Below are 26,002 nucleotides of genomic sequence, written 5' to 3'. Positions count from 1 at the left end.
TCTTTCCTTCCCCTCCCCCATGGGTTTCTGTTATGTTTCTCAGGATCCACATAAGAGTGAAACCATATGGTATCTGTCTTTCTCTGTATGGCTTATTTCACTTAGCATCACACTCTCCAGTTCCATCCATGTTGCTACAAAAGGCCATATTTCATTTTTTCTCATTGCCACGTAGTATTCCATTGTGTATATAAACCACAATTTCTTTATCCATTCATCAGTTGATGGACATTTAGGCTCTTTCCATAATTTGGCTATTGTTGAGAGTGCCGCTATAAACATTGGGGTACAGGTGCCCCTATGCATCAGTACTCCTGTATCCCTTGGATAAATTCCTAGCAGTGCTATTGCTGGGTCATAGGGTAGGTCTATTTTTAATTTTCTGAGGAACCTCCACACTGCTTTCCAGAGCGGCTGCACCAATTTGCATTCCCACCAACAGTGCAAGAGGGTTCCTGTTTCTCCACATCCTCTCCAGCATCTATAGTCTCCTGATTTCTTCATTTTGGCCACTCTGACTGGCGTGAGGTGGTATCTGAGTGTGGTTTTGATTTGTATTTCCCTGATGAGGAGCGACGTTGAACATCTTTTCATGTGCCTGTTGGCCATCCGGATGTCTTCTTTAGAGAAGTGTCTATTCATGTTTTCTGCCCATTTCTTCACTGGGTTATTTGTTTTTCGGGTGTGGAGTTTGATGAGCTCTTTATAGATTTTGGATACTAGCCCTTTGTCCGATGTGTCATTTGCAAATATCTTTTCCCATTCCGTTGGTTGCCTTTTAGTTTTGTTGGTTGTTTCCTTTGCTGTGCAGAAGCTTTTTATCTTCATAAGGTCCCAGTAATTCACTTTTGCTTTTAATTCCCTTGCCTTTGGGGATGTGCCGAGTAAGAGATTGCTACGGCTGAGGTCAGAGAGGTCTTTTCCTGCTTTCTCCTCTAAGGTTTTGATGGTTTCCTGTCTCACATTCAGGTCCTTTATCCATTTTGAGTTTATTTTTGTGAATGGTGTGAGAAGGTGATCTAGTTTCAACCTTCTGCATGTTGCTGTCCAGTTCTCCCAGCACCATTTGTTAAAGAGACTGTCTTTTTTCCATTGGATGTTCTTTCCTGCTTTGTCAAAGATGAGTTGGCCATACGTTTGTGGGTCTAGTTCTGGGGTTTCTATTCTATTCCATTGGTCTATGTGTCTGTTTTTATGCCAATACCATGCTGTCTTGATGATGACAGCTTTGTAGTAGAGGCTAAAGTCTGGGATTGTGATGCCTCCTGCTTTGGTCTTCTTCTTCAAAATTACTTTGGCTATTCGGGGCCTTTTGTGGTTCCATATGAATTTTAGGATTGCTTGTTCTAGTTTCGAGAAGAATGCTGGTGCAATTTTGATTGGGATTGCATTGAATGTGTAGATAGCTTTGGGTAGTATTGACATTTTGACAATATTTATTCTTCCAATCCATGAGCAGGGAATGTCTTTCCATTTCTTTATATCTTCTTCAATTACCTGCATAAGCTTTCTATAGTTTTCAGCATACAGATCTTTTACATCTTTGGTTAGATTTATTCCTAGGTATTTTATGCTTCTTGGTGCAATTGTGAATGGGATCAGTTTCTTCATTTGTCTTTCTGTTGCTTCATTGTTAGTGTATAAGAATGCAACTGATTTCTGCACATTGATTTTGTATCCTGCAACTTTGCTGAATTCATGTATCAGTTCTAGCAGACTTTTGGTGGAGTCTATCGGATTTTCCATGTATAATATCATGTCATCTGCAAAAAGCGAAAGCTTGACTTCATCTTTGCCAATTTGGATGCCTTTGATTTCCTTTTGTTGTCTGATTGCTGATGCTAGAACTTCCAGCACTATATTAAACAACAGCAGTGACAGTGGGCATCCCTGTCGTGTTCCTGATCTCGGGGAAAAAGTTCTCAGTTTTTCCCCGTTGAGGATGATGTTAGCTGTGGGCTTTTCATAAATGGCCTTTATGATCTTTAAGTATTGAAGAGAAAAACTGTTTTAGCAACCACAGACCAGTCCTAAATAACTCTGTCCTGGTATCATCTAAGCCACTTTTACACTTGGCCACTCATGATTTTGCATAGATATGTATTATTCTTCTGATCATTTGCTTTTTTATTTGCTTTTTAAATGTGTGTTTAAAAATCTGGGGCATTTTGAAAAATCCCTTTGACTTTCTAAATTTTAAATTTAATTGGCTTTTGCAATCCACTTTTAGTTTTACACCCGATTAGAATTAATTTCTCACATTCATTCTTTTCTCATTTGTGAACCACTTGCCCTGGCTTTTGTAAGCAATTTCAGTAGGGGTGGAATTTGTGTTATTGGTCATTGGGGTTTGTGCAAGGACACTTAAGAAAATGTCAGAGAAATAGAAGAAATCTTGGTTAGAAAAACAAATGGCATAGCCTATTGTGTGCAGTTAATGGAAATCAAGTTTAATTTCATCAATGGTGGATGTCTCTCAGACATAAAGCTCAGAGGCAGCCACTTTAAAGGTCCCTGGAATCAGGAGTGAGCTGAGTATTTTAGTCCCAGTGTGATGGCTAATTGGCTCAGTAGTCTTAGCCTTTGTGGATCTTCCCCTCTCTGGATTTCATTTCCTTATTTGGAGTTGATATTGTTGATCTGTAAAGTCCCTTCCAGTTCCAGTATTATATTTGCTCTTGGAATAATAGCTGATTTGTTCACATGGTCTTATTCTTTGTGTTGTAGTGTGCACATGGCCTTACAAATTACTGCTTTTCTTCCTATGAGAGTTTTTCAATCTTGAGTCTTTAGTGTATATTACAAGTAATTTTTGGTTATTCCTCTATATTGCATATACTATTAGATGCTTATAATTTTTGAAAAATAGTCTTAAACTGACTGAATTCTCTTACTTAGCTCTGTCCTAAGCTCTACAATCTCTGAAATTATGGGTTTCATATGGGTGTGACATATTTATTTAGTATACAATTAAATTAATACATAACTATTAAAATAATGTATTTGCTTGTGTACCTTCCTAAATCTTAATAGAATGTGTGCTGCTTTTGGGGAAACATTGGTGGTTTTGGGTTTATTACATCATCCATCCCTATCATACTCCTCCAGAAGTTTTGTTATGTTTTCTGCATCTGCACAGACGTGGCAGTGCTTCTGATTGATCTATTAAAACTAGATTGGCCACAATGAATAATTGAAGCATGTAGTGCACAAATGGACTCCCTGAGTTATGCTGAGAAAGGTTGGGCAAGACACACACTCTGAGAGACTTATATTCCACCTGTGTAAAGTACTCATAGTAGGAGTGGGAGGGTTTGAGGGTAATGGTGGGGAGGTTCTATGACAGACGGAAAGAAATAATGTATCAAGAAAGTACTCTTTGAAAAATAATAATACACCTTACAAATATGAGATATGATTAGTATTTTCAGCAAGAACATAACAGTTGGAGAAGGGCATTCTCTTCCTTTGTGAGCACACATGCTAGGGCTATCATCTTGTGTAAGACTAGAGAACCATCATGGTGCTTGTCTTTCACCTGTTGTGTGTTTAGTGTGGGTTATGGAAGGAGCATGATTGATGAGACATCCTTAACCTTTGTGCTCTGGTATTTGTTTAGTTTTCATTTCTCTCAGTTTTGACCCATGAAAATCAGGAGAATCACCACATTGGACTAAATGTCTGATTTTAGGCTCTGAATTCCTAAATGTTCAAGTATCTCTCATTTGTTTGAGTGGAAATTTGAGAGAGGATTCCATTTTTTTCCTGGTAACAATGACATTGGTGTCAAAAAGACTATTTAAGCCCCAGAATGAGTGGAACATAAAGCCAATTTAATCCATGTATACCTATTTACATAATGTTACAACAAAATCATATGGATATTATTGTTCACACACGGTTTTAGAACCTTAGTATCCAATTAGGGAATATCTAATTGGATGGCATTTGATGAGAAATATGCTGTTTTTCTGTACCTTTTGTAAGTGATATGGAGCAAGGGCCATTTGTTTTTACCTCCAAGTGTTACTTTGCAATACCCATATTGATTCTACAAAAATCAGTTTAAAAAAAAATTATGCACTCAGGGTCCTTAAGTAACAGCAGTATAAACATATTCTTTCTTTTAGTGTTCAGTAACTTTTTACATGACACTCAGTTGGACATTTGGAGTGGTACAGGAACAAGATTATATCTTCTGAAAAGGGTCATCTTCATCTGGTGCCCTGGTTTTTATGGCTGCCATCCAGAGAACACATCATTTGGTACCTGGCTCTTGTGGCCAGGAGGACTTGTGTTCATGAAAGAAATAATTCTTAATTGGCTGTCTTCCTGTCTCCCAGTTGTCCCTTGAAAGTATATTTGCATACTTTGAAAGCTGCTGCCTTACAGTCTGGCTTCTAATCAGCATATATCTAGGTGCTGACTGGGATCCTCTCCTTTGAGACAGTGACAGGTCTTGCAACACCCTCAACTACTGGGAGTCACTAAGAACAAAGGACAATCACTGACATTTTAGAAACAAGCAAGAGCTGGGGCAGGGTTGAATGGTAAGATTCACTTCCTTCACAAGCTATTCCATGAGCAGTGGGAAAGGGGCATATTTTATCAAATGCACAGAAGCCAACATGGAGAGTTAAGGAAAATGAAAAAACAGAGGAATATGTTCTAAATGAAAAAACAAGATGAAACCTTAGAAAAAGACCTTAATGAAACAGAGGTAAATGATTTACTTGATAAAGAGTTTAAAATAATGACCATAAAGATGCTCACAAAGTTAGGAGAACAATGCATAAATAAAGTGAAAATTTTAACAAAGAGGTAGAAAATATAAGAAAGTACCAAAAAGAAATACCAGAGTTGAAGAATATAACTGCACACAAAAGTTCAGTAAAGGGTTCAACAGCAGACTAGATGAAGCAGAAGAAAGGATTAGGGAACATGAACACAGGGCAATGGAATTCAACCAGTAGGAGGAGCAAAAAGGAAAAAAGAGTGAGAGTAAAGATAACTTGAGATACTTATGAGACACCATCAAGACGAATATTTGTATTATAGGGGTCCCAGAAGAAGACAGAGAGAAAAGGGTTTATTTGAAGAAATAATGACTGAAGACTTCCCTAACCTGGGAAAAGAAATAGCCATCTAGATCTCAGAAGCGCAAGGAGTTCAAAATAAGATGAATACTAAGACACTTTATAATTAAATTGCCAAAAGTTAAAAGTAAGGAGAGAATCTTTATTTTTTAAATTTTTTTTATTTTTTCAGTATATGAAGTTTATTGTCAAATTGGTTTCCATACAACACCCAGTGCTCATCCCAAAAGGTGCCCTCCTCAATACCCATCACCCACCCTCCCCTCCCTCCCACCCCCCCATCAACCCTCAGTTTGTTCTCAGTTTTTAACAGTCTCTTATGCTTTGGCTCTTTTCCACTCTAACCTCTTTTTTTTTTTTTTCCTTCCCCTCCCCCATGGGTTTCTGTTAAGTTTCTCAGGATCCACATAAGAGTGAAACCATATGGTATCTGTCTTTCTCTGTATGGCTTATTTCACTTAGCATCACACTCTCCAGTTCCATCCACGTTGCTACAAAGGGCCATATTTCATTCTTTTTCATTGCCATGTAGTACTCCATTGTGTATATAAACCACAATTTCTTTATCCATTTATCAGTTGATGGACATTTAGGCTCTTTCCATAATTTGGCTATTGTTGAGAGTGCTGCTATAAACATTGGGGTACTAGTGCCCCTATGCATCAGTACTCCTGTATCCCTTGGGTAAATTCCTAGCAGTGCTATTGCTGGTCATAGGGTAGGTCTATTTATAATTTTTTGAGGAACCTCCACACTGTTTTCCAGAGTGGCTGCACCAATTTGCATTCCCACCAACAGTGCAAGAGGGTTCCTGTTTCTCCACATCCAAGGAGAGAATCTTTATAAAAATATTTTTTTTTTCACCCAGGAAGTAGAAACTGTTTATTTTAAATCATTAACAATCTATAGCAAACCTTGTACAAACTACAGTTTGAGGACCACCACACTAGAGCAAATACAGGAAAAAAAATCAAAGTCTGTATGCAAACGTGGGCATTATCAAATAATCCATCTTTCAGATAACTCAATTTCCAGAGGTAGAAGAGGAATGAACAAAAATGCTGACGTTCCTGCTTATTGCCATTTGCTGTATTCTATTTTAATATTAATATTCAGTTATCAGAATGCATATTATAGATCTGTTTGTTACAAGGAGTAATTTAAGTATTGGGTTTGTTTCCAATAATGGGGATCTAGTGTACATGCTGTTCTAAGACTGTTTAAAAATGAAATGTCTTTAACTGAGAGACCAGGCTCAGAGGGGAAGGGGCTTCCAAAAGATCATATAGTGGTCATGGAGAGCCCTTATCCTCCAACCTCCAGGCCGGCTGTCCTGCTAAAGCAGGTCTATTCCATAACTGTGAATCACTAAGCTGACAGGTTTCAAACTTTAATGGAATTGTTTGCTATACAATTGACTGGGAGCATCACTGGTCATAGTTATTACACATTTGTAAAAAAATTTTTTTTAATTTTAATTTAAGTATAATTATATTGTGTTATATTAGTTTTAAGTATACAATATAATGATTTAACAATTCTATACATTACTCAGTGCTCATAAATGATAAGTATACTCCTATTCACCTATTTCACCTGTCCCCCCTACCCACCTGCCTTCTGGCATCCATCAGTTGTTCTCTGTATTTAGGAGTCTATGTTTTTGTTTGTCTTTGTTTTCTTTCTCTTTTTTTTAATGTTTATTTTTATTTTTGAAGGAGAGAGAGACAGAGTGTGAGTGGGGGCGGGGCAGAGAGAGAGAGGGAGACAGATCTGAAGCAGGCTCCAGGCTCTGAGCTGTCAGCACAGAAACCGACGTGGAGCTCAAACTCATGAACTGTGAGGTTATGACTTAAGCTGAAGTCTGACACTTACCTGACTGAGCCACTGAGGCACCCCTGTTTGTTTTGTTTCTTTTTTTTTTTTAAACGTTTATTTATTTTTGAGACAGAGAGAGACAGAGCATGAACGGGGGAGGGTCAGAGAGAGGGAGACACAGAATCTGAAACAGGCTCCAGGCTCTGAGCTGTCAGCACAGAGCCGACGTGGGGCTCGAACTCACGGACCGTGAGATCATGACCTGAGCCGAAGTCGGCCGCTTAACCGGCTGAGCCACCCAGGCACCCCTGTTTTGTTTCTTAAGTTCCAGACACGAGTGTATCTTAAAAGCAACAACAGCAACAAAAAAAAACCTTGTTATGTGCAAGAGAACTCCCACACACCCTCCCACCCCTTAAGACTATTAGCAAAATTTGCAAGAGTGGCATGCTATATCCATAGTGCCAAAAGAAAAAGCTGCTCAACCAAGAATACTGTACTTAGCAAAGCTGTCCTTCAGAATTAAAGAAAAGGTAGAGTTTAACAGGCAAGAAACATCTGAAGGAGTTAATCTAGAGTGGTCTTAATTGTTAAAGGGATTTCCTTAAGCCGAAATAAAAGGGTGCTAATTAGTAACAGGAAAACATAAAGTATAAATCTCAAGGATAGAGTTAGTTATGTAGTTAAAATCAGAATAACCTAATGTTTTAGTGCTGGTGGGTTAATCACTTATAACTCTATTATGCAGGTTAAAAGACAAAAGTATTAGAAAATAACTATAACTATAATAATTTGTTAATGGATGCATGAGATAAAAAGATGTAAATCGTGACATTAGAAATGTAAATGGGGGGTATAAAATGTAGAACTTTAGGGTGTGTTCAAACTTAAGATGTTATCAACTTAAAATAAATTGTTACAACCTTACTGTATTTTATATAAATCTCATGGTAACCACACAACAAAAACCTATAGTAGATACACAAAAGAGAAAGAGAAAGGAACCTAAGTATACCACTTCAGAAAATCATCAAATCACAAAGGAAGAGAGCAAGACAAAAAAGGAATGAAGAAATTACAAAACCACTAGAAAACAGCTAACAAAATGTTAATTAGTACATACCTATCAATAATTATTTTAAATGTAAATGGAAGTCTTCCAATCAAAAGACATAAAGTGGCTAAATGGATTTAAAAAACAACACTCAACTATATGTTACTTGTAAGCGACTCATAAATAAACTCATTGCAGAGTTAAGGACACAAATAGACCAAAAGTGAAGGAATGGAAAAAGATATTGCATGCACATAGAAATCCAGTAAAAGCTGGGATATCATACTTATATAAGACAAAATAGACTTTAAGAAAAGACTAATAAGAGACAAAGAAGATCATTATGTAATGGTAAAGGGGGTCGATCCAACAAGAGGATATTTAAAATTCATAAATGTTTATACACCCTACATAAAAGCACCTAAATATATCAGACAAAGATTAACCCACCTAAAGGGAGAAATAGACAACTATACAGTAATAGTAGGGGACTTCAGTATCCTACTCTCATTAATAGATAGATCATGCAGACAGAAAAAAAATAAGGAAACATAGGACTTAAAACTCTATATTAGACCAGATGTACTTACCAGACATTTATAGAACATTCCATCCAAATAGAAGCACAGTACCCATTCTTCTTGAACACTGATGAACTTTCCCCAGGATAGGCCATGTCTATGTTAGGCCCCAGAAGAAATCTTAATAAAGTAATATCAAACATCTTTTCTGGTCACAATGGTATAAAACTAGAAATAAATAAAAGATGAAAGCTAGAAAATTCATAAATATTGGAGATTAAACAACATGCTACTTAACAGCCAGTAAGTCAAAGAAGAAATCAAAAGAGAAATAAAAAAATGTCACGAGACAAATTAAATGGAAATACAATGTAGTAAAACTTATGGGATGCAGCAAAAGCAGTTCTAACAGGGAAGTTCATAGTGATAAACATCTAAAATTAAGGATGAAAAAATATTTCCTATCAACAGCCTAAGTTTACAACTCAAGGAACCAGAAAAAGAAAAATAAATGAAGCCCAAAGTTAGTAGAAGAAAGGAAGTAACAAAGATAGAGTGGAAATAACCAAGATAGAGGCTGAAAAGACAAATAGAAAAAAAAAAAACAATGAAATTAAGAGTTGTATTTTTGGAAAGGTTAACAAAATAGATAAAACCTTAGCTAGAGTTAGCAAGAAAAAAAAGCAAGAAGCCTCAATATAAATAAAATCAGAAATAAAAGATGAGACATTACAACTGATACTACAGCAATATAAATGATAAGACTACTATAAACAATTGCATGTGAATTGGACAGCTTGGAAGTGGATAAATTCCTGGAAACATAATCTACCAACATTGAATTATGAAGAAATAGAAAATCTGAACAGACCAATAATGAATAAGGAGATAGAAACAGTAATCAAGAACTTCCTTATAAACAAAAGCACAGGACCAGATTGCTTCACTACTGAATTCCTCCAAACGTTTAAAGAAGAATTGATACCAATCCTTCTCAAACTTTTCCAAAAAACAGAAGAGGAGGGAGCACTTTTAAACTTATTTTACCCTGTTGCCCTGTTTGCAGACAAAGACAATATAATGAAGGAAATTACAGGCATTCTTTGGAGATATTTCAAGTTCAGTTCCAGGCCACCACAATAAAGTGAATATCTTGGTAAAATGAATCTAATGAATTTTTTGGATTCCCAGTGCATATAAACTTTATGTTTACACTATACTGTAGTCTATTAAGTATGCAATAACATTATGTCTAAAAAACAATGTACATACCCTAATTAAAAATTCTTTATTGCTAAAAAATGCTAACCATTTTCTGAGCTTTCAATGAGTTGTAATCTTTTTGCTGATGGAGGGTCTTGTCTTAACGTTGATGGCTGCTGATTGATCAGGCTGGTGGTTGCAGAAGGTTGGAGTGGCTGTGGCATTTTCTTAAGACAGCGATGAAGTTTGCAGCATCAGTTGACTCTTCCTTTCACAGTTGATTTCTCTGTGACATGCTATGCTGTTTGATAGCATTTTATCCACAGTAGAACAACTTTCAGAATTGGAGTACATCTTCTCAAACCTGCTTGCTTTACCAACTAAATTTATGTAATATAAATCCTGTTATCACTTCAGTAGTCATCACAGAATCGTCACCAGAGTAGATGCCATCTCCAGAAACTGCTTTCTTTGCTCATCCATAAGAAGCAACTCCACATCTGTTAAAGTTTTATCATAAGATGGCAGCAGTTCAGTCACATCCTCAGGCTCCACTTCTTTTTTTATTAATGTTTATTTTTGAGAGAGAGAGAGAGAGTGCGTGCATGCACGTGCAAGTGGGGGAGGGGCAGAGAAAGAGGAGAGGGGGACCGAGGATTCAAAGTGGGCTCTGTGCTGACAGCAGTGAGCCTGATGTTGGGCTTGAACCTACAATTGGAAGATCATGACCTGAGCCAAAGTTGGATGTTCAACTGACTGAGCCACCCAGGTGCCCCACCAATTCTAATTCTAGTTCTCTTGCTATTTTCACCACACGTTACTTCCTCCAATGAAGTTTTGAATCCTTAATTTGTAAACAATGCAATTTCTGTGATGTGCAAGAAAGTGAACACAATAACATGAGGTATGACTATAGTAGAGGCCAATACCCCGATGATCATAGACGCAAAAATTCCCAACTAGTATTAACACAGGTATTAGCAAACTGAATTCAACAGTACATTCAAAAGTTCATACCATGTCCAAGTGAAATTTATTGCAGGAATTCAGGGATGCTTCAGTGTCTGCAAATCAATGTGAGATACCATATCACTGTAATGAAGGATAAAAATCATATCCCAATGGATGCAGAAAAAGCATTTGACAGAGATCAGTATCCATTTATGGTAAAAACTCAACAAAATGTGTTACAGAGGGAATCCACCTCAACATAATAAAGGCCATATATGACAAGCCCACACCTAACATCATACTCAGTGAGAAACACTGAAAGGTTTTTTTTTTCCCCCAAGATCAGGAACTAGACAAGTATGCCACTTCTTGTCACTTTTATTCAACATAGTACTGGAAGTACTATCCAAAGCAATAAGGCCCAAAAAAAGAATCCACATTGGAAAGCAAGCAGTAAAACTATCTTTATTTGCAGATGACATAATATTATATGTAGTAAACCATAAAGAACCAACCAAAAAACTGCTAGAACTAATTCAGTGAAGTTGCCAGTTGAAAGATCAATATACAAAAGTCTGTTTTGTTTCTAAACACTAATAACGCACTATCAGAAAGAGAAATATTAATTTGGGTTTTGTAACCAAAATATATGAAGAACCAATAAGAGTCAATAAACAATTTCAATTAAAAATGGGAAGAGGAACTGAATAGAAAAATTCCCAAAGAAGATATGCCAACAGACACATTAATCAACATGATTAATCATGATATGTTAATCAACATCACTTCTCATCAGGGAATTACAAACCAAAGCCACAATGAGATATCCCCTCATACCTGTTAGAATGGTTTTTATCAAAAAGACAAGAAGTAACAAGTGTTGGTGAGGATGTGGAAAAAAGTGATTCCTTGTGCACTCTTGGTGGGAATACAAATTTGTGCAGCCAGTATGGAAAACAGCATGGAGGTTCCTCAAAAAAATTAGAAATAGAACTTCCACGTGATCCAGTAATCCCACTTCCGGGTATTGTACCAAAGGAAAGGAAATCACTGTCTTGAAATATATCTGCACCCCCATGTTCATTGCAGCATTATTTATAATAGCCAAGATATGGAATCAACCTAAGTGTCTATTGATGATGAATGCATAAAGAAAATGTGGTACTCACACACACACACACACACACACACACACACACACACAAATATTTTTCAGCCACAAAAATGAAGGAAATTGTGCTATTTCTTACAACATGTATGGACCTTGAGGGTTTTCGATGCTTAGTGGAATGTCAGAAAAAGGCAAATATGTATGATCTCACTTATATGTGAAATCTAAAATCCCCTGAACTCATAGAGAAAAAGTTCTTGGTTGCCAGAGGCAGCAGGTTAGGAGGTAGGCAAAATGGGTGAAGGTGGTCAAAAGTTACAACTTCCAGTTATGAGATAAGTAAGTCCTGGTGATGTAATATACAGCCTGGTGGCAGTAGACTATAATACTGTATTGTATATTTGAAACTTGCTAAGAGAGTAGATCTTAAAATTTCTCATCATTAAAACAAGAATTTGTAACTGTGTGTGATGATAAGTGTTAAAAGTTATTTTGGTTATCATTTCACAGTGTATACATACCTGAAGTCATAATGTTGTCTACAAATCATATAATGTTCTGTGTCATTTTTATCTCATTAAGTAAATAAAAATAAAAAGGCTAATCTTCATCTTTTGGAGTGGACACAGAGCAGGGCTGTCACCCTGTGGGCCTTGTTTCATGTATTTTGTTAGTTACGCCGGAGTTACTCTGCAAGACCCAGCTCCAGTTTCCTTCTCCAGTTGAATAACTTGGCATTGTTAGCACAGTGTATTTTTTTAATGTATGATTATGAGTAAATGTTTCTTTTTTATTATCCAGCTAGATCCTGTAATAGGATTTTTACTTTTAATGGATTATAAAAGGTATCTTTTGGAACCTGGGGCTTTTACCCCATTTGGGGGGGGTAATAACACCTTATACCTGGATATGCATTTTGACTAAGAGCACCTCATTCTTTTTTTCTCTGTACCATTACTAATGAAATATTTTCTTCCATTTCATCTTACTAGTTCAGCTCTCCTCCTTTTTTCTGATTAATGTATCCTTGGAGTAGTTCTTATTCCTAGGGAAAAATGCTTTATTTTTATCCGTAGGAATACTTGACACTCCTTGCTGATTTTTTGTGTAATTATTTTGGGGACAGTAACTGTATTTACATAATATTATATATATGTACTATTATATACATATTATGTAATATTATATGCATTATATGTATTATAAGTTATTTGTGCTCTTATAATACTATATATGTAATATTATATATATTATATATATTATAAGTTATTTGTGCCCTTATTTGTGTATTAAATTAAAAGGCACATGGTGTCATTATGTATAATTTTTAATTTTGATCACTTGGTAAATATGGCATCTGTTAGATTTCTGCACAATAAAGTAATTATCCTTCCCTTTGCAATTAATAAGTTTCTTGTGGGAGAATACTTTGAAGCTATATATAAATATCCTCTTTTTCAATATATTTATCCCCACTAACTTTAGAATTCATCGAGAATTATTGCCTGAAATGATTACTACTTTGGTGTTTGCCAAATGGTCATTTTTTTTTAATCCATCATTTCTTCTAAAGTTATTGTTTACAATTTTGTTATTAGAAAGGCCAGCCTTTACCTTCTTTTATATGTATTTATTCACCTATTTATATCAGTATGATTTTGTGGATATTTATTTATTTTGTGGGTTATAGTTCCTTACTAGAATGATTTATTTGGCTTTTCAGTTGACCCCAATTTGACCACTGGGAGCACCTTCAAACAGTCTCCTATTTCTTTTGACACATTTTCATCCTTCCTTGGCTCCACATTATATCTCAGGTTCATGGTGTGTTCTCTCTGCGTCAGCCCTGGAATCATTCATTTCTTTAAGGAGCCCTGCTTTTTCATTAAAAAATGGTGTTTAGAAACCCAGGCTTGAGTGCCATTATTGCTAGTGGAAGGTCATTGTTTCTAGGTCCCCTCAATGGACAATACATACATGTAAGTGTATGTACATGTACTTTTTGTTTTGTTTTTTCCCTGAGAGAGACCTTGAGCAGGGGAGGGGTAGAGGGAAAGGGAGAGAGAGGGAGAATCCCCAGCAGGCTCCGTGCCTAGTGAGGTGCTTGGTGAGGGGCACGGGGCTTGATCTCATGGCTATGGGATTATGACCTGAACTGAAATCAAGAGTTGGACACTTAACTGAGCCACCCAGCTGCCCCTACATGCACTTTTATTTTTCTTTTTTTATCTGTATATGTGTAAAAAATATGAATTCATATTGATACCTCCAATTCCAGTCATTATCACATAAGTCTTTCTAGTCTTCCTGCTCATTTTTTTTTTTTTTTGATAGTTAATTGCCTGGTTCTCCTTACCCACAATGTATTTGCTTACTTGATCAGTTCTAGAATGAACATCAGATAGTTTCAGAAACGTTGGCACATACAATATTTGCTGTAATAATTTTGTGTCTAACAAAATAGTTAAAATTTAATTTTTCACATTTACTTTGGTTGGTTCTTTTCTACCCTCTTCAGTGTGGCAGTGTCATTTAGTAAGAATAGAATTAGTGCTGTTATTATTTCAGTTTGAGTTCTCACCACATCTGGGTGGGTTTTAATTATTACTTTAAATTTTTTGAGTAGACAAAATATTACCGTGATTCTAAATGTCAGAACTATACAAAAAAGTTTACTTAAGAAAGTCTTACTTCTGTCTCATCCCCCGACTCCTACTACCTCCTTCTCTTGACTCCATTTCCATTCACTGATTCTTCCCAGTCTGCAGTGTTACCACCTCCTTTCCTTTATGAAATTCATCTCTTTAGTTTTCAATTCATCCTTTTGATGCTGTTTGCTCAGTTTTATTTTATACAAATGAACAGATTTGTGTATATTTTTTATTATTTTCCTTTTTTTTTTTTACATGAAAAGCCACAAAATCGATTTTTTTTAAAGTAGCATATGATAAATGCCTTTTTGGTCCTTTGCTTTTTCACTTAACAGTGTATCTTGGTAATCATTGTGTATTAGTTCAGAGATTTTCATTCTTTGTTGTATCTGCAAAGTACTCCATTGTATGGATAGACCATAGTTTATTTAACTTTTTTCTTATGTATGGACATTTCTTTGTTTCCAGTGCTCTGTAGTTACAAATAATGTTACAACAAAAACAATGAACATAAGTATTGGTTCCGGAGGTTTATCTTCAGGGTAAATAGAAGTAGAATGATTGGGTCAGGAGGTGAACACGAATGTAATTTTTGTTAGATATTGCCAAATTTGCCTTCAAATGGGTTCTTCCAGTTTCTGTTTCTATCAACAGTCTGTGTGAATACAAGTTTTCCCAAGCCTCACGAAAAGAATATGTTTTGCTTTTTCATTTCCACCGGTGTCATAGATTAGAAATAATATGTCAGTGTTTTAATTGGCATTTCTCTTTTGAATAGGTTTCATATGTTAAGGGTCATTTTCATTTCTTTCTTTTCTTTTCTTTTCTTTTTTTTTAGTGAATTGTATATTCCTGTATTTTTTCCCATTTTTCTAGTGATGTTTTACCCCTTTGTCAACTTCTAAAAAGTTTCTTATGTATTTGGATATTGTCCCTTTGTCCCATTGTTGCCTGAAAGATTTTTTTTCCTTTTCTTTTCTTTCAGTTTCCATGTAGAAGGGCCTGTGTGTTCTCTTCGTTTTTTGGTAATGACTCTTAGCTTATAGTATTGTAGTCAGAATGGAGCTTATTATTTCTTATAATGGGACATACTTCGTATTTCTTCTTTATGGAGAGTACTTATGTTTTGCCGAGTTTTTAAGAAGAAAATGTATTTTATATTGTCAGGGGAGATATGTGTATATGGCTATCAACTTTCCTTTATTAGTTATGTTGTTTAGCTCTTCTATCTTCTTAAGTTGATTTTGTTTACTTGATTTTATTGTAAGAATGGTATATTAAATTCTTATATTATTTGTGTTTCTAAGTGTCCTTTTCATCTCCTATGGATTTTAGTTTTTTTCCCTTTCTTCCTCTCCTTCCCCCCCCCCCCCCGCCCCTGCCGGATATTTAGAGTTTATTTTCCATGTGGTGCAGCGCACATGATTATAGTGTGTCAGGAAGGCTTGTGTGTGTCTTGGATAGCGAAGAGTGGGGTTCTCTCAACTTCCTTTTAAATGTTTTGCTGTTTTGATATGAAAGAACCCAATTGCTTCTGCTTGCTGCATCCTGCCTGGTCTACAGGGAGGGTAATGGTGGACTCTGATGAGCCTAGCACCTCCTGAAGACTGGTGGTGACCACTCAGGATCGGAGTCTGGTGTGCCTTTGCCAGGCTGACCACTAGGCTGCTTGCTCATAATAGCTTCCAGAGCCATGTCAAAGATGATCATGCTGCTGGAGGCCCGGGGAGATTCCAAAGATTCTAGGGACTCCCAACACAGTAGCCATGAACTGGAAAATGGACTTCTTCTATGGATTTTTTCTGAATAAGTGTGATTTCTGTCTTATTTGATTTGTAAACATTGGTTAGTACTGTGTATTCATAATGACTTGCAAACTTGATAATTAATATGTCTTTTCCATGTTTAGTGGGGTTTTTTTTTTTTTTGGTTGAATTTTACCTTTTCTAATTTCGTAATTACTGTGCTTAATTTTTTGTTTCTGCCTGTTATACTCTACTTTGTTCCTTTATTTTTAACATTATTTACGGTGTGTTTCTTGTAAACAGCACGTAGTTAGTTGGGTCCTACTTTGTGATCATATTTAATGTTTTTGTTCTTTTTTTCTTTTAAGAGGTGAATCAAATCCATTCACGTGTATTGATAATGCCTGATATGTTTGGTCTCAACTCCACAATTGTATTTTGTAGTTATGGTTATTTTATATTCAGCTTATTTCTTTGTCCACCAGATATATTTTGTTTTATTGTTTTTCCTTTTGAATTAATTTTTTGCCTTTTAGAAAGATTCATATTTTTGTTTTAATAGTAACTTTTATTTTTACATCTTTTTAAATGTTCTTATTTCACTGTTTTCTTATTTAACTTGCTAGTTTGTTTTAAAGTGTTCTTTAACCATTACTTATCATGTATGCAGTAACCAATGTGTATATGTTCCACTTGCCACTTCTACTCCCTCTCCTTCCATTTCTTGTTCTGTTATTTCTACTTTTGTTTAGTGTCAAATCTACAATTTTATATATTAATGTGTTATTCATCATTAATGTGGTAGTTTTTCTTTTTTAGTTGAATATTTCCCAATTATGCTGTGCTTGAATAAAGTTTATTCTTTGCTGAATTCTTCAAAATACTCATTAATGTGAAATCCCCTGTGTTCTTGTATGTTTACAACTTTTTATGTAGACCTGATGCTCAAAGACCAGTGTTGCTGGATATAAAATTCTTGGTCCATACTTAAAAAAAATTTTTTTTATTATTGAGTTGTCTGAAAATGTGGTTGCATTGTTGCCCTGTTTTGTATGTTGTTTTCAAGAGTCTGATTTGAATCTAATTGCTTTGCCCTTCTAACTTATTTGGTCATTTTGCCTGGAGGCCTAAGAGATTTTTCCTCTTTATCTTTGAAGTCTGGTAGAGTTTTTCCCATGATATGTCTTGTGTTTTGTCCTCCTAGGTGCATTTTCTCAGATGCTTATTTTATCTGGTGCCCATTAGTCCTGTTCCAGTGTTTTGTTTCTCCTCTTTTAGGGACTTCCAATTATATATATGTTATTCCTTCTTTGCATGGCTTCTATTTCCACCACTTTCTCTCAGACTTTTCTTTCTTCACCTCATTGTTCTTATCTTGGTTGTCTTCCTGCTTTTATTTAATGCCCCTTATTAAATCCTCATTGAGGCTGTTACCTCCTGCATACTTTGCAATTTAGACTTCCATTCTGAGATCGTTTTCTTCTATTTCCTTCCTGAATTCAGTCAACTCTCTTTTCATTTCTTCCTGCTTTTCATACAGTTTTGTTCTTAATTTTTGAGTTTCTGACTCAAGCAATTATTTGTACTCCAAATGCTTGGTTTAGTGTATTAAATTTGCTTTTCAAGTAGTATGTTACCTTCTTCTTTTTCTTCTGCTTCTGCTTCTTGACTTTTTTTTTGGGAGGGGGGAAAGGATTAGATTTTCATCTATTGATCTGTTTTGAATGGTTTTCTGATTTTCTGGGGTAGGGGGTAGTAATAATTCTCTGTAGCTTTATTTCATTTTCTTTTGTTACTTTTTGTGGGTTTGGGTTGTTTAGAAGAATTTATAGTTGTCTGGTGCCCTCTTCTGTTAGTGTGGCGAAGTGTAGTCTTTAGTGGAATTTTTTGTTTTGGGTTTTTTGTTTGTTTTTTGGTAAAGTGGGTTGGGAATAGTTTTATAAATCCTCTTAAGTTTTTAGATTTGCTTTATTTTATGGAGTCCTAAGTTTTCTCTTTTGCCTCTTTTACTCTTCCCCCCTCAGTTGTCAAAGGATGTCTTTCATTGTTTTCACCTTTTTCTCTTCCATTGTAACCATGCCTTTGGAAGAGTGTCACTTTGACCTGGGCTTGCTTTTCAGTCCTTTTCTTGTGGTCCCTAGTCACATCCCCTAGAATAGTCATAGCAGTTTCACACTTAAGGTCACTTCCTCTTTCTGGTGGCTATTTTAGATCAAACTTAGTACCTCACTACTTCCCCTGTTCTCTCTTTCCCTCAATTTTTCTCCCCCTTACCTTTTTAACTTACAATCATTTTGAAAGTTGGGCATTGTCTGTTTTGTGATGAAAGCATGGTGTTTAATAGTTTTATTTGTTCTTTTTGTTGTTCTAAGTTACTGTTAAAGTAAGTGTTGAAAGACAGACTTTGGCAGCTGCACTGTCTTCAGCTCTCATAGGACTAATTTGAGTTATAGGATAGTAGAATCTTTTTCTGAGATTTTCATTTGATTTTGCTGGCACTTAGAGGAGCTACCAGTCTGTAATTGCCTTAGTCCATTTTCACAGCCTGAGGTTCTCTGTCTTGCCCAGGTAAATGTGAGCCTTGACTATAAGTTTGACAAGAACTGGTTTACTATTGTATTCATCCTTATCATGAGGGAAGTGCTTTAGGGCTGTTTATTTGATAACCCAACTTGGTCAGATACTGTGGCTTTTCACTTTAACCTTACTTGCCATGGTAAGCTGTCATGACCAATGTTCACCTTTTCAGTTGATACTTGGAGATGCAGATATTCTTAGTGTTTCTCTCTGGCTTATGCTGGGTTTTGTTTTCTGGTTTTGTGCTTTCTTGTAGAATTTTAAGTAATTCCTCTCTATTGTGTTACTTCTATACTTTTAAGAATTTTTGTATGTTTTAGTAGAAATATGAGGAGGTTTGGTTCTAATTATTCACCCCAATGTTACTAGAAACAGCAGTTGACTCAGTTTTTTAAATTAAAACATTAAAAAAAATTATTTCATGGGACATTAGGTGGAAAGAATAATAGATTCATTTGCTCAGTTCTCCATCTTTAGTCCTCTCCTAGCAGGTGAAGATCTATTTTGTTAAAGATGGGGACACTTTATTTTGTGGTAAAGCAGCTTATGACTAATAATAGCTGTGATTAATAATGATGATTGTCTCGTATGGTTTGCCTCCCTTCTTCTCTGTAACTTTATTTTTTTCCTTGGGTACTGAGAACAAACTGAGGGTTGATAGGGAGTGGGGGAGAGGGGAAAGTGGGTGATGGGCATTGAGGAGGGCTTTTGTTGGGATGAGCAATGGGTGTTGTATGCAAACCAATTTGTCAATAAATTATAATAAAAAAATGATGATTGTGATGATAATCACATTTTTTTTTAGGCATTGCAATGTGCCAGGTACTCTATGCTTTTCATGTATTATTTTAATTATCACAAAGTATCTTAATTTAGTATTATTATTTCTACTTCACAAATCATTACCCAAGATTTCTTTACCATAACACTTGCCTGTGTTTACCTGGATAGTAAATGGCAAAATTATGTCCTGGGTTTTGGTGATAACAAGGTTAAGCAAAGCCCGGCATACTTCCTGACTTCATGAACATTACAGAATTTAATTTTTGGATTATACTTTCTTACCTAGTCTCAGGTCACACTGTAAGGACACTGTAGGATGTAGGGATATAATTTTAGAGTCTGAAAACCTGATTCAGTGGTATTTGTATTAGCACTGAGGATAATGTCTGTTTTGAGGAAATGACTATAAATTAAGCCAAACTGAAATGAAGAGATGAGAAAAGATCATAACAGTGTTTTTTAATTCCCTGAAGACTCTCCATAACATGTGGCATAGTGCTTTGTTCAAAGTTGGTACCAAATGAATGTTAATTCCAGTATGTTGACTGGCTAAAAGACTTAATGGATTTTATTCTCATATTATGTTTTTTTCATGTAGACTGACCAGGATACTGTTTTTTATTTATTTATTTATTTTACTTTATTTATCTTATTCCTCTTGATTTGCAGTTATTTACTGGCATAAAGGATGGAGAAAGCCTGCAGCTCTTTGAACAGAGTTCTCGTTCTGCCTATAAACAGGAGACACATACCATGGAGGCCACAAAGCTCGTTGAATTTGACCTTAAGCAAACGCTTACCAGGCTTGTGACACATCTTTTTGGAGATGGTAGGTACTCATCTGCCTTTGTCTTCTGGGAGCTTAAATATTTAACAGTTACCATCTTTCTGAAATCATTAAGGCTAGTTGTGTTGGCGTGCCTGGCCAGCTTCGTCTGTAGAGCATGTGAGTCTTAATTTCAGGGTCATAAGTTTAAGACCCACGTTGGACATGGAGTCTACTTTAAAAAAAAAAAAAAAGCTAGTTGTGTTTAGATTTTTTGGTCTAAGTTGTGGTTTAGTGGTTCTGTTCCTCAGTGAAGTAGAACTTACAGATTTGCTGGTTCATTTCACTTGTGGAGCCAGCGGACATGAAAATGGAATTAGCTTGAGAAGGAAAAATGATTACAACCTTTGATAAGAATGAGAATGGATTAAGATCAGTGCAGAGAAAGTGTATAGGTTGATTAGTGTTATTCTTTTACCATACTATCATTAGGTCAGACTTGGATTGATGGGGCAAGATTCTCAACCATGTGAGTGGGCCCAGTGGAAAATTTTGTATGTTGACATACAGATTACTACTATCAATAGCAAACAGGTTAACAGTGAATTTCCTGGATTTCCTGGAGGAAGAACAGTCTTTTTAAGACCTGGATTCTCACTGCAGTCCTTGCTCTCCATTATATCTCCAGGATAACCTTTTGTCTATGATGCCCCCAATCCCTCTCACTATTTCTAATTTACTTGAGATATTATTTTGCTTATTTTTAGAAAGATGTAAAAAGAAGGTTAGGGGAATTTAAAAATTTTTGACCTGTATTGGAAAAGATGTTTAGAAGACAGAAGCCTAGCATGGTTAGGATTCTGTTTTATTCTCCTACTATTCTTTTTTTAAATTTATTTTTATTTTTTATTTTTTAAAATTTACATCCAAATTAGTTAGCATATACTGAAACAATGATTTCAGGAGTACATTCCTTAATGCCCCTTACCCATTAGCCCATCCCCCCTCCCATAACCCTTCCAGCAACCCTCAGTTTGTTCTCCATATTTGAGTCTCTTCTGTTTTGTCCCGCTCCCTGTTTTTATATTATTTTTGTTTCCCTTCCCTTATGTTCATCTGTTTTGTCTCTTAAAGGCCTCATAGGGGTGAAGTCATATGATTTTTGTCTTTCTCTGGCTGACTAATTTCACTTAGCATAATACCCTTCAGGTTTATCCACGTAGTTGCAAATGGCAAGATTTCATTCTTTTTGATTGCCGAGTAATACTCCATTGTATATATACCACATTTTCTTTATCCATCCATTCATCCATTGATGGACATTTGGACTCTTTCCATACTTTGGCTATTGTTGATAGTGCTGCTATAACCATGGGGGTGCATGTATCACTTTGAAACAGCACACCTGTATCCTGTGAATAAATGCCTAGTAGTGCAATTGCTGGGTCGTAGGGTTGTTCTATTTTTAGTTTTTTGAGGAACCTCCATACTTTTTTCCAGAGTGGCTGCACCAGCTTGTATTGCCACCAACAATGCAAAAGTGATCCTCTTTCTCCACATCCTCGCTAACATCTATTGTTGCCTGAGTTGTTAATGTTAGCCATTCTGACAGGTGTGAGGTGGTATCTCATTATGGTTTTGATTTGTATTTCCCTCATGATGAGTGATGTTGAGTATTTTTTCATGTGTCGGTTGGCTATCCGGATGTCTTCCTTGGAGAAGTGTCTATTCATGTCTTTTGCCCATTTCTTCACTGGATTATTTGATTTTTGGGTGTTTAGTTTGATAAGTTCTTTACAGATTTTGGCTACTCACCATTTATCTGATATGTCATTTGCAAATATCTTCTCCCATTCTGTCAGTTGCCTTTTAGTTTTGCTGATTGTTTCCTTTGCTGTGCGGAAGCTTTTTATTTTGATGAGGTCCCAGTAGTTCATTTTTGCTTTTGTTTCTCTTGCCTCCGGAGACGTGTTGAGTAAGAAGTTGCTGCGGGCAAGATCAAAGAGGTTTTTGCCTGATTTCTCCTCGAGGATTTTGATGGCTTCCTGTCTTACATTGAGGTCTTTCATCCATATTGAGTTTATTTTTGTGTATGGTGTAAGAAAGTGGTCCAGGTTCATTCTTCTGCATGTCGCTGTCCAGTTTTCCCACCACCACTTGCTGAAGAGACTGTCTTTATTTCATTGGATATTCTTTCCTGCTTTGTCAAAGATTAGTTGGCCATATGTTTGTGGGTCCATTTCTGGGTTCTCTATTCTGTTCCGTTGATCTGAGTGTCTGTTCTTGTGCCAGTTCCATACTGTCTTGATGATTATAGCTTTGTAGTATAGCTTGAAGTCTGGGATTGTGATGCCTCCTGCTTTCGTTTTCTTTTTCAAGATTGCTTTGGCTATTTGGGGTCTTTTCTGGTTCCATACAAATTTTAGGATTATTTGTTCTAGTTCTGTGAAGAATGCTGGTATTACTTTGATAGGGATTGCACTGAATATGTAGATTGCTTTGGGTAGTTATTGACATTTTAACAATATTTGTTCTTTCTATCCAGGAGCATGGAATCTTTTTCCATTTTTTTGTGTCTTCTTCAATTTCTTTCATAAGCTTTCTATAGTTTTCAGTGTATAGATTTTTCACCTCTTTGGTTAGGTTTATTCCTAGGTGTTTTATGGTTTTTTGTGCAACTGTAAAGGGGATTGATTCCTTGATTTCTCTTTCTGTTGCTTCATTCTTGGTGAATAAGAATGCAACAGATTTCTGTGCATTGATTTTATATCCTGCAACTTTGCTGAATTCATGAATCAGTTCTAGGAATTTTTTGGTGGAATCTTTTGGTTTTTCCATATAGAGTATCATGTCATCTGTGAAGAGTGAAAGTTTGACCTCCTCCTGGCCAGTTTGGATGCCTTTTATTTCTTTGTGTTGTCTGATTCCAGAGGCTAAGACTTCCAATACTATGTTGAATAACAGTGGTGAGAGTGGACATCCCTGTCTTGTTCCTGACCTTAGGGGGCTCAGTTTTTTCCCACTGAGGATGATATTAGCATTATTCTCCTACTATTACTACAAAATTTTAAGGAACAGCTTTATTGAGTTATAATTGATATAAAATAAACTATACATGTTTAAAGTATACAGGCTAAGTTGACATACAGTAAAGTAAACATATTTACACACTCTCATCAATTTTGATGTATGTATATACTCATGAAACCACCATCACAGTTGAGGTAATGAACATGTTCATCACTCCCAAATTTTCCTTCTGTACCTTGGTAATCTCTCCTTCTTGCCCTTCCTCACATTTCCTCACCCTAGGTAATCATTTTTCTACTTTCTGTCACTATTGATTAATTTATACCTTCTAGATTTTTATAAATGGAATGCTATGATGTGTACCCTGTTTTTTTTTTCCCCTCTTTTTGGCCTGGCTTGTTTCAGTTACCATAATTATTTTAAGAGCATCCATGGTGGAGTGTATATTAATAGTTCATTTTTTTTTTTATGTAGCAGTATTCCATTCAATAGTTTATTTATTCATCTACCCGTTGATTGAGATTTGGATCATTTCCAGTGTTTTGCTATTATAGGTAAAGCTCTATGCAAAAGCTTTGTATATTCATGTACAAGTCTTTGTAAGGATGTATGCTTTTATTTTGCTTTGGTAAAAGCAGTGGAATGGCTACACCATGTGGTAGTTGTCTTCTAACTTTCTAGGAAGCCACTAAACTATTCTCTGATGTGGTTGTACCATTTTATATTCCTTTCAATAGTGTATGAAACTTCCAGTTGCTCTGTGTCTTCAATGATAGTTGATGTGGTCAATCATTTTTATTTTAGACATTATAATAAGAGTACAGTGGCATGTCAAGTAAGCATTCAGCATATATAAGGAGGTCCTCCAAATAAATAAGCCAAAGTCAACCTAAGGGAGAAATGGGTGAACATTTCGTGAAGGTGACAAACGGTGCAGCTAGAATGACAAATGAACATATGAAAAGACGTTCACCCTTATTAGTACCAAAGAAAAGCAAATGAAAGCCACCAGTTGTTCATTGTCATTTTTCATGTGTAAAACCTAAAAGTCTAACATTTGTAAGTGTTTGCGATGACATAGAAAAACAGATTGTAATACAAAGTGCACGCCTTATGTGGGAGTCTTAGTTACCATTCCCCCAGCTGGAACTTGACTGCTCCCTTACGACTTTTAATTGACCTCTATGTTTTTGCACCTCCAGATTTCCCTACCTATGTGCGAGTTCAAATTATATTTATAGAGATTCTTCTTATAATTCATTAAGCCTCTGCTGCCCTATTTTAGCAAGGTTTGTTAGAATATCTCAATTGCTGGATGCATAGTTCATGTAATATTTAAGAAACCACTAAATAATCCTATATATTCTTCATATATATATGTATTTTTAAAAAGAGAACATCAACTTCATGCTAATGTCTTTTTCTAGGAGGTGAAAAATCATATAGGGAGGAGGTACAAACCAGGCTTCCAAGTGTGTTCATAATGTTTCATTAAAATTAAAAAGATACGAAGTTAAATATTACAAAATGTTTTGATTTCATAAAACTGAATGGTGGGTACATGGATATTTGCTATTTTCTATTTCTGTTGCTTGCTATGCAATATTTTGTATTTAAATGAAATAATGTAGTAGTGAAACAAGTTTCAGAGTGAGATTGTTGATAGGAAAATCCTATTATAGCCAGCTTCTCTTTACTTCCATGATAAAATAAAGGACTTGTGACATTTTTAGCAGTAATATTATCTATTTAACACTGGAACGCAGGAGAGATGGGCTGTGTTGTTTAGGCCATTTTCAAGGCAAGTTAGGGTAGAAGGGATTGTAGTATTTGAGGGAGATCATAATCCTTCTCTAGTCGCTTTACAGAAAGGTTCATGGTCATCTGACTTTTCCCATTGTCAAACTATGGAAAGAATCATTTTTAGAACCCTCTTTATTTGTGCCTTGTGACACATTTATCTCATCAAAGGATTTGCTGTTGGTGAGGTTCAGAAACTGCCTCCTGGTTAGATAACTGAGTGGTTCTAAACAGGCAGGTAGCCTCCTTTCTTAAATGCCAGTATTTGTGTTTCTCCTACTTTGTTATTTTTTATTCTTGTCTTCCCCCCTCACCTTGTTTAGGCCTCCCAGCCCCTTCACCCTTCAACTGGATAATTCTTATTTATCCTCTAGTGTTTACTCATGTGGCCTCCGATCAGGAAGCTTTCTGGTGCACAGGCTGAGTCCCGAAGCAGACACTCTTCTGTGTGCTCATCTAAACTCTCTTTGGGGCTGGGTTTTTATTTTTCTGAGCAGGGAGGACTCTTGGATTTCCAGCACATTTCAGGCATCACAGTTCTAAATGAGTTAGACATAATCTCTGCTTTCATGGAGCCATGAATCTTGACCCCTCTCACAGGGAAACGCAAAGTGTCATGAGAGCACATAGGAGAAGGACCTCCCCTGAGATTGAGCATGTGCTCCAGGAGAGCTTCCTGGTTGGAGGACATCAGGGCTGACTCTAGTCATTGAGAGTAAGCAGATAGCGGTTATGGCACTAAGGCATGAAAAATGCACAAGAAAGGAAGAAAAATGGTTAACCGAGAAATCTCATGTCCACTGAGAAATGGTAGTGTGCAGAAAAATTAAACTTAAGTTCTCTTTCATCCACTTTAAAATCTTAAACAGGTCATTTAGTGCTTTAGGCCCCAGTGT

General features: G+C 36.0%; 1 protein-coding gene across 10 annotated transcripts in view; it reads left to right on the top strand.

Annotated features, from left to right (window-relative positions):
- FARS2 (phenylalanyl-tRNA synthetase 2, mitochondrial) overlaps positions 1-26,002 on the top strand; it is a 533,637-nt gene that overhangs the window by 159,157 nt on the left and 348,478 nt on the right. For all 10 annotated transcript variants that reach the window (XM_049654909.1, XM_049654908.1, XM_049654906.1 and 7 more), the window contains one exon: positions 20,180-20,339. In XM_049654909.1, the coding sequence (XP_049510866.1) occupies positions 20,180-20,339 (160 nt within the window). The remainder of the gene's footprint in view (positions 1-20,179; positions 20,340-26,002) is intronic.

The sequence above is a fragment of the Panthera uncia genome (genome assembly GCF_023721935.1).
Source record: "Panthera uncia isolate 11264 chromosome B2 unlocalized genomic scaffold, Puncia_PCG_1.0 HiC_scaffold_25, whole genome shotgun sequence".
In the NCBI taxonomy this organism is placed as follows: Eukaryota; Metazoa; Chordata; class Mammalia; order Carnivora; family Felidae; genus Panthera; species Panthera uncia.
Note: the sequence above shows the minus strand (reverse complement) of the source record. Positions and strands in the feature narration are given on the sequence as shown.